The following is a 9,927-nucleotide window of genomic DNA, read 5'->3' as shown; positions in this document are numbered from 1 at the left end:
AAGGTCATTTCCAATTATGTTTAATGTTATATGGCGTATCCTTGATTTGATTTTTTTCATTTAAATTTTGGGTTAATGCCTCAATTTAGTGAGTATTCATCGAAACCTCAATAAAAGTACAAACCAAATTTAAGTCCTCTTTTAGTGTAACACCTCAGTCCACCAGCGAGGGTTGGGGTGTTAGAAGTTTTGTATTAGAGGCAAGGTTGAGTCGATTCTCAGAAAACTGAAGGTTATGTAATGCCCCGATATGCATGTTACATGTTTCTGGTTAGTTCATTGTAGTGTTGCTAAACTGTGTTTGTGTATGTAAAATAGAATATCTTCCTCAGACTCGTGGTTCGGAACCTTTGGCTGATCTAGGAGCAACTAAAAATGTCGTAAGAGATACTTTTGTCAAGACGATGGAACAATGGTTTGACCAATTTATGGGAGCTGCTCTTATGCCTCCACCCTAACCTCAATCTCAGTCAGAAGCTACTTCACCAAGGGCACCCATTCCAGCTGTACCAATTGTGAACCAATTTTGAGGAGATCCTATGAGGGAGATACGTAATCGTGGCGCTAAGAAATTTCCAAGGGATAAAGGTGATGACCCTGCCATAACAAAATAGTGGCTAACTCATGTAGGAAGGGAGATTGCAGAGCTGAAATGTACGTCGACAGATAGTATATTATACGTTGTTTCTTTATTAGAGGTAGAGGCATATCAGTAGTGGGAAACGTTGGTAAGCATGACCTTAAAAGAACAAATAGACTAGGAGTTCTTTTTAATAAAATTTAGAGAGAAACATGTGAATCTGATGTATATAGAACAGATGAAGAAAGATTTTTTATATCTCAAGCAAGGACAAATGTCAGTGATGGAATACAAGTGAGAATTCATCAAATTTTGTTGATATGTGGGGGATATGTTCCAAATTAAAAAGGCCTTGTGTGATAAATTTGAGTGGGGCTTAAGGGATAAATTCACTCCCTTGTAGCAGCTATAGAAGTTCAAAGTCTAGTAGCCATGAGCCAAGGCTTACAAGATGGAAATGATTATTCAAGATAGAAGTGAAGGCAAGAGAGAGAAAAATGAGCCTGAGAATGTTGAATCGCTCCGTACCATAAATTATAACAAGCCTAAAGAAGTAAAGGATTTCTCCTACAAGCTAGCAAAAGATTCTCAGATGATGGGAAGTCATCGTGATAGTGATTAGTGTCAAACTACATTTATAGCGAGTTTTGGTAGATTAAAAAAGATGAAGGCTCCTGTCTGTAATACATGTGCGAGAAAACATGTGAGAATTTGCTTAAATGTGATGAAAGTCTATTACGAATGCAGGTCGCCTGACCATTTGGTCTGAGATTGCCCAATAAGGACTAAAGGTCAATCTAAACAATCAACCTAAGTAATTTGGAGGAATCGACAGGATGTGAGAGCAAGGGCTATTGTGAGGTAAAAATATATCATGAGGACTCCAAGTAGAAGTTCTGCTAATACCAGCTCGAGAGCAATAGTCAGTGCTTGTGATTTGAGAGCCCAAGAAGATGTTGTACCTAATGGTAAGAAATTCATGGGCGAAATTCCTTTTTAAGGTGGGAGAGTTGTAACACCCATTCCGGTGTAGTCCCAATTTGTGGTTTATATGGGTGAATTATTAGCTAAAGTATAATCCAAAGAAGGTTGACTTCCGCTTTATCCACTAGGTTAATTCAGTGTTGGTTGTTCTGCCATGATTGGTGGATTGTTTGTCCTATTAGGTAAGTTGGTAAAGACTTGGTTGACAATTTGTATTTTGGTGAAGTATAGGTTACTGATCTATAAGTCTTTGTAGGTTCGTTGTGGAGAACCCACCAGCGAGTTCTCTAAGCAAGCCTTATGTTGGCGAACCCTTCTATTACTATCCACTAGTGTCGAATTGTTAGGTCATGGACTCGATAGTTTTCTTTATGAGCACGTAGGTATGTTGTTCAGTTTTAGTTTATTTCTTGTTAAGATCTAGTTGAAAATTAACTAGAATGCAATGATGTTTAAGGTAAGATTTGTCTAGAAATTATTATGTCAGTCACAAAACGGTGTTGAGTCAGCTTTGCATGGTTGGCCACGTACAAGGTTATTCTAAGAGTTGTGTGGTCTATAAATAAAGGTGTGGTTGTTATAGTGGGGGTTCTTCATCTTTTCTTTCTCCTGCCTTGTTTTTATTCTTGTACCCCGAGAAAAGAGGGAATAACCTCGTCAGAGAAGAACTAGCGATTGTCTAAATAAAAAGTAAAGGTTTTGAAGTGTAGCAAAAGACATGTGGTGTAACCAGCTACTTTGAGATCTTTGTGAGTATCCCATTATGTGGGTTTTCTATGAGTCTACTCCGAGTCCTTGTATACTATTAGTTTTTGGGCTGTAATAGTTAAGGTTCCTGAATTTAGGTAAAATCGTCTCTTTTAATGTGTTAAGTTGTTGCATGTAAATAAGAAATAAATATGAATTCTTTTGTGTGTAAACTTGGTATTCGGATATGATGGGCCACTGGTAGGGCATGTTAGTGGCTAACCAGATTGGCGTATGTACTAGGTTTCTAGTAGGGCATGTTAGTTGCTAACTATAGCAAAAAGCCCTAATCTTGTTGGAAAATACGCATATGTTCAAAATAACGTGGACTAAGACATCTGTTATGAGTTGTAAATATAGGATCCAAGGTTAGCACAAGGAAGGGAGTGGAAAGAGTAAGAAAATGTAAGCACTGGATTTATTGTATATAATGCCTGTTATGTACATTCAAAGTGGGGTATGAGACCGCCAAACATAAATGTTGATTATGTAGTTGCATTGCATGAGGAGTATTAATTGTTAATCTTATTTAATGTATTTTGGACGAATGTATCTGTTAGTTGTAGTGTTTGGTGTATTTTATCCGCCAAAAGGGAGTTATACTCAGTAGGCATATAGATACAAAGCAACCGGTATGTCTGGGATGATAGAGTAAGTGATGGTAGCTTTTGTATCCATTCAGATAAAGTATTTGTTCTATTGATGTTAATGAAATTGTCCTCTAGGAAAGTAGTTGCGATTTGTATTCGACAAATAATAAAGTCCGCCAGGGATGGGTATCTGCCATTGTTTTATGGAAGAGTGTCTACACCCAAATGTCTCTTCGAGAAACCTACTAGCTTATTATTATTTAAATATATATGTTGAGTTATCCCGGTTGTTGGCAACTGATTGTAAGGTTGAACATGTTTAGTTTTGGAGCTCACCAAGTTCTTTCGAACTTACCCCCTTTCTTTCATTTTTCCAAATATTACCATGACATTGAAGGCTCGTGGAAGGGACTTAGCCAGAAGATAACAACTTCTATTGTGAGCCTCGTATATGTTTATTTTGTAACATGCATATCCTTTCATTTTGGGCGGGTGGCATGTATCTTTGTTTTGTAACCAACATTTGTAGTAATTTTCATCTTTTGCCAAATCACTATTTTAAAAGAATGTTTACGTACTATTGAAGTATAGGTTAAACCTTTGTGAATTTTCGTTTATCAAATCATCTTTTAGTCATATACGCCAAACTGATTTAAACGATATTTAACTGTCAGTGATGCACTTGAAACTATTTTGTAGGAAATAACTCACCTTGCGTTTTATATAAACTTGTCGACTTTTGTATGGTTTTCGTCGAAAGTTTGTTTTCGATTATGTTTTATATTATATGGTGTATCACTTGTTTGATTTTTTTTTCATTTAAAATTTTGGGTTAACCCCAATTTAATGAGTATTCGCCGAAACCTCAATAAAAGTATGAACCAAGTTTAAGCATGCTTTCAGTGTAATGCTGCAGTTCACCAGCGGGGTTGGGGTGTTACAGTTATATTGATTGAATTGATATAAATGGTAGATATGTTTAACAAATTGAATTGAATGGTACTTGTATGTTTTATATCAATCAAATTGAAATGTTATGTAAATTGCAAATGATATACTCACCGTATATTTGTGAATTGTGGAAACAGGAATATTATGTAATTGGATAATTTTTTTTGCTATTGTGTGTCAAGGTGAGTTAATGTTTTAATCTATGAACTTCTAAGCATTTAAATGCTTACACAATTATGTTTATGTTTTGTAGTTGTCTTGTACAGAACTTAGCTATCAGATCACTCTAGAGCTCACACTATCCAACTTCTGTTTCGGTAATCTTTTAATTGTTCTAGACTCGATTATGTGGCATGTATATGGATTTGGAATTGTATTTATGTTATCTTGAATGCTTATGAACTTAGTATAATGATGATATTGATTATGGATGTTTTGGCAAGATATATATAAGTGTGAAATTAACATTTGGTGAATTATGTTTGTGGCAAGTGAATGGCCAACTTTGGATGTGGCTTGCTTGAGTTAATATGTTTAAATGGTATAAAGAGATTGACTTGTAAATGTTGGCAATGTGATAAGTTTAGTTTGAATGGTATAAGTGGTTGAATTACTTGAGTTTATTCATGTTATGTTGATTGATTTGAGTGCCATTTATGGCATATTGATATAGTGACTGAATGTGTTTAAAATGTGGTAAAATGGTATATTTTCTATTGAGTTTATACAGGTTTTGATTAGGTTTAGTTCTGCATTGGGACATCAAATAGGTTATTGATTTAGTTTGGCATGAAGTAGGCACCAAATGACATATTTATGTACCACCCGGTCGTGTGTCACACATGGGCTGGTGACACGGCCATGTGCCCACTAGAAATTAGGAAGCATTGGAACCATATGGTTCCCAATTGTCACATAGGCTAGCCACACACCTGTGTGAGTATTGTAAATTTGGTCATCTAGATTTCACATAGCCTTAGTTTGTTACATGGCCCAACCACACGGTCGTGTGACTTTTGATTAATTTTTTTATGTTTGATCCTCATTGCTTCATTTTGTTCATGTCCTGGACACATGCCCTTGTGTCCCCAGTTTTGCATGAGTGCCCTTATCTTTTGAAAAAGTTATAGTTTGATCTTTGATCATTCCCGGGTCAATTTTAAAGCTTTTGTAAGCTCGATTTAGACTTGGTTTCATTTGTGATGCCTGATATATGTAATAATTGTATGTGTAATTCAAGTTTTTGAATTAAGTTTTGCATGTACTATGCTGTTGATTGTTGTAACATCCCATAACTTGAGTCCAACGATCAGCCCGAGTGAAGAGTGTTACAGAAAAACATATTATGATTGTGTAATGTGATTAGTAGCAGGTATAAGAGGATAAAATATGAGGTATTACAGTAATCATGATATAATAATTACCTTTAATTCCAAGGATGCATGGAAAAATTTGGGTCGCTGACAATTACCCTAAACTTGACATTGATAGTGTTGAGATACTAGTCAAAAAAAAAACTTACCACACATATATTAATAAATAATAATTGTGGACTTTATTTTTGTTTCAATTCTACACACTTCTATTACACACTGATCGCTGTTTTATTGAAGCGATATTATTAAACCTAATTGAATGCATCCCTTTTTTTCTTTTTCTTAAAAAAATGAAGAAAGAGAGAGAGGTTTACCATAAGTCTATCAAAAAATGGTACTACCAGCACAAGATTCCATGATTTGTAGAAAAGATTAATAACAAACCATAAAGCATATTTACACATATTTACACATAATTAAGATTCCATGACTTCGTACGAAATTATTTACAACTATCGTAATACATATACAACAAAAGAAACAAACTAAATTTTTGTATCACCATTTGTACCTCTATCAATGATGTGCAACTACAATCACTGTTTCGTCATGCATCTTTGATTTGGACATTAAGGTCATCAACAGCATTCTCCTGCAACACCAATGCCTGTTCGAGTTTACCGAGTACATCACTTATTGACGGCCGATCCATTTGCCTACTAGCCAGGCACCTCACTGCAATTTCCACAAATGTCACAAGGCACTCGGACTTTATCTTTCCTCTTAGGTATGGTTCAATCAAGACATCAATCTTTTCACTTCCATAGCAATGAAGAGCCCATCTAGCCAAGCTTACCTTGGTCTGGTCATCCTCGTTTGGCTCAGGATTAACAGCTGGTCTTGCACATAATACTTCAAATAAAACCACACCAAATGAGTAAATATCCGACTTGCGAGTTAATGTCCTGTTTCTGCCATACTCAGGGTCCAAATATCCAAAAGTACCCTTCGGTCCGGGACTGATTTGGCTCCTGTTGGAACCTGAAATCTTGCCTACTTTCGAAAGGCCAAAATCCGACACTTTGGCCACCCATTCTTGATCCAGGAGTATGTTTGTTGATTTGATGTCACGGTGAATGATGGAATGCTCGGTGCCCGTGTGGAGGTAGTGTAATCCACGGGCAGCACCGATGCATATCTTGAGCCTTCGAGTCCAAGAAAGTGGTGGATTTTGGGTCTGGTAGAGATGATCACGTAGAGTTCCATTAGCCATGTAATCATAAACCAAAATCAGCTCGCTCTCTTCTTCACAATAGCCCAGCAATGACACAATGTTCATGTGACGAAAAGTGGAGAGCAATTCGACTTCAGTTTTGAATTCTTGAAGTCCTTGATTGGACTCGGGATTTTTACGCTTAACTGCCACTTTGGTGATCCCATCGTCAAGCAGGCCCTCGTAAACCTTCCCGAAACCCCCGTAACCGAGCAGACGAGCTTCACTGAAATTGTTAGTGGCGGCTTTTATCTCTCCCAAGGGAAATTGACGGCAATACTCTGACGATTTAGAGATTAGGCTACTTGCTTTCCTAACGTTTACATTATAACGTAGCAAAAACCGATGAGATAACATATAGACTATCAAAGAGACTGCAGAAATTCCAACGACAAGGCCGATAACCATTCCCAGGAAGATGTTAGATGTTGGAATACTCCCAGTTCTGTCTTCATTCTCCACTTGAAGTACATGAGCTGCAAGATTGTTTCTTGTATCACTCAACTTCATGATCTCAATTCCGTTTAGGATTACATCAGCAAGCTTTGGATTTGAATCAACGTTAGGCTGCAAGGCAAGCCATAGTTCAGTTCCTCCTTCTTTAGATTCCGGAACCGTGATCGTATAGTCCTTATGCATTGCAACCAAAGGACCACCTGCCATAGCAACTATATCCAAGCTGCTTTCCACTGTCTTGTTGTTGATATACACCTTGAACACTCTCTGATTCACTTCTGTCACAAAAAGCTGAATCTCGCAGAAATGAAGCCTAACAATATACGAAAAGCCTGAGTCAATAGAAAATGTCCATGTCAGGTTGTAGCCCACGTTGGCAGCCTCGTCGCTGCCACCAATTGTCCTTGCTTTGCTGTACAGATCCCAAGGTGCTCCATACTCACTTAACGTCCAAGGGCTTTTATTGTAATCAATATGATCATCATATGCTTCAATGAGAGTCCCATTTATTGAACCGGCCTGAAGGTATTGGTCATCTAGCCCATTCCAAAACGGCTCGTTCTGAGAGTTAACCCCTACATTGATTCTGTAAAGTATCTCAGTAGCATTACTGGAAGTTCCATTCACTCCATAATCAGAGAGTTTGAGGGGCATTGAGTAAATCTCTATCCCATTTACAAAGGCGAAAGAATCTGAATCCTCTAGTGATGGAGCGAAGGTGATATTGACAATGGGTTTCTTTAAGTTGAAGAAATAATCTTTAGTGACAAAAGGTGATTTCAAAGTGGTTGCCATTACAGAAGGTTTAAAGCTGTTTAACAAAGTGTAATCTCCAGCGGTGACAGAGAACTCGGCCTCGGAGATTTTTCTTATACCACTGTAAGAACTAGGGTAGAAATGGAGGCGGATAAATTTGAGACCTGGGGACATAGGGAAACTATAGGTGAAAGAAGAAGGAAAGAAACGTGCGGTTGAGTATGGATTCACCGGAACCTCGCCGGTTTCATTAGAGACCACACGGCCAATGGTGGTCCTCGCGTGGAAAGCATAAGCTGGGAAAAAAGTTGCATCCCCTACCCAAGTTTTACCATTAAAAGATGAGTTTCCCACAAATCCGCAGTCAAGAATTACCTGGTCAATAGCTAAACAAGTCCAGGAATTGAACAAGAAGCTGAGGTGAAGAAGAGAAACAAGTGATGGCCATGAAGGGTTCGAATTGGTAATCTTCTTCATAGAAAGCAATGTGGGAGCTGTTCAAGGAAGAAGATCACAGGCATGCATGGTTGAAACATCCAAAAACAGGTTGTTAAAATTGCTGCAAAAGCCAAAAGGGTAGTTAATCCGATGTTGTCTGTGAAGTCTAACTTTTTGTCTTGGTTCTCTTGGGAACGGTTCGCCCTTCGTTTTTGAATGACTGGAATCGAAAGCCAAGTTACATGCAAAAGCAACGCGGATGTTTCTTTCATTGTTCGTGAAAGCTATTGATTGTGATTCCTTTGAACATTAAAATTTTCTTCATCCATTAAAGAAGTCTACTGCATAAAATTAATCCAAATAAATTATATTGAGATGATTCTAAAAAATATAATAAAATAGTGCCACATCATTAAATTTTAAAAATAATAAAAATATTATTATATATTTAATTATATCTCATATATTTTCTAACTTAATTTAATTAAATTATTTAAAATAATTAATTTTTAAATTATAAATAAACATATTTTCTTCTTTTACAAATTTTAATCATTTTTTTCCATAAATTAATATGTTTTATTGTTGTGCAACCAATTTAAAAATATATATTTTATATGCTCTTCCCACCACATTATTCATGGTTCCTTCCCAGTTATTTCATAATATTTTAACAACTTTTTCATATCATTGACACATAATTTTGGTAATTTTTTTACCTTAAACCTAACCCCAAAACCTTGAACTCTAAATCTAGAATCCTGAACTCTTGACCCAAAACCTAGAACCCCAAACCTTAAACTCGAACCCCAAATTTGTAACTCCAAACCTTTGAACCTTGAACCTCAAATCCAAAATCCAAACCCAGACATTGAACCTTAATCTCGAACCTAAACCCTGAACCTCGAGGTTTATAGTTCAAGGTTCGGGGTTCTAAGTTTGGGGTTTAGGATAAAATAATTACCAAAATTATTTGTCATTGACATAGAAAAAAATTACACAAAAATTACTATTTTTTTTTAAATTGGTTGCACAACAATAAAAAATATTAACTTATGAAAAAAAAATTATTAAAATTTTTGAAAGAAGAAAATATGTTTGTTTATAATTTAAAAACTAATTATTTTAAGTAATTTAATTAAAATTAAGTTAAGTTGGAGAATATATTAGATATAGATGAATGTATAATAATACTTTGTTATCTTTAAAATTTAATGACGTAACAATATTTTATTGGTTCCTAAAACTATACTTTTAGGATGAGCCTAATATATAATTTATTTCCAATTATTATACACTCATCCATAGAGAAATTATTTTGTGGACCCTTCCCACCACATTATTCATAGTCTTTTTCCAATTATTTCATAATATTCCCACAATTTTTCCTTGTCATTGACATAGAATTTGGTAATTTTTTTGCCTTGAACATTAACCCCAAAACCCTGAACCCTAAATCTATAATCCTAAACCCTAGACTCATAACCTTAAACTCGAACCCCAAATTTGTAACCCCACCTTGAACCTCGAATCCAAAACCCAAACCCGAACATTGAACCTTAATCTCGAACCTAAACCTTGAACCTCGAGAATTAGGGTTCAAGGTTCAAGATTTGAATTTAAGGTTTGGGGTTCTAGGTTCGAGATTTAGGGTAAAATAATTATCAAAATTATGTGTCATTAACATGGAAAAAATTACACAAAAATTACTATTTTTTAAAATTGATTACACAATAATAAAAAATATTAACTTATGGAAAAAATGATTAAAATTTGTAAAAGAAGAATAAATGTTATAAATTAAAAATTAATTAATTTAAGTAATTTAATTAAAAC

At 35.6% G+C, this 9,927-nt stretch overlaps 1 protein-coding gene across 1 annotated transcript; it reads right to left on the bottom strand.

Annotated features, from left to right (window-relative positions):
* Window positions 1–5,633: 5,633 nt before the first annotated feature.
* LOC105781880 (receptor-like protein kinase FERONIA) lies at window positions 5,634–8,289 on the bottom strand. Its single transcript, XM_012606406.2, has one exon. The coding sequence runs from the start codon at window positions 8,128–8,130 to the stop codon at window positions 5,776–5,778; it is 2,355 nt and encodes a 784-aa protein (XP_012461860.1). The 5' UTR covers window positions 8,131–8,289; the 3' UTR covers window positions 5,634–5,775.
* Window positions 8,290–9,927: the final 1,638 nt, after the last annotated feature.

The sequence above is a fragment of the Gossypium raimondii genome, chromosome 13 (assembly GCF_025698545.1).
Source record: "Gossypium raimondii isolate GPD5lz chromosome 13, ASM2569854v1, whole genome shotgun sequence".
Lineage (NCBI taxonomy): Eukaryota > Viridiplantae > Streptophyta > Magnoliopsida > Malvales > Malvaceae > Gossypium > Gossypium raimondii.
Note: the sequence above shows the minus strand (reverse complement) of the source record. Positions and strands in the feature narration are given on the sequence as shown.

What these genes read in the sequence shown, in the direction of transcription:
- LOC105781880 (XM_012606406.2), bottom strand. Translation starts at nt 8,130, where the DNA reads ATGAAGAAGATTACCAATTCGAACCCTTCATGGCCATCACTTGTTTCT.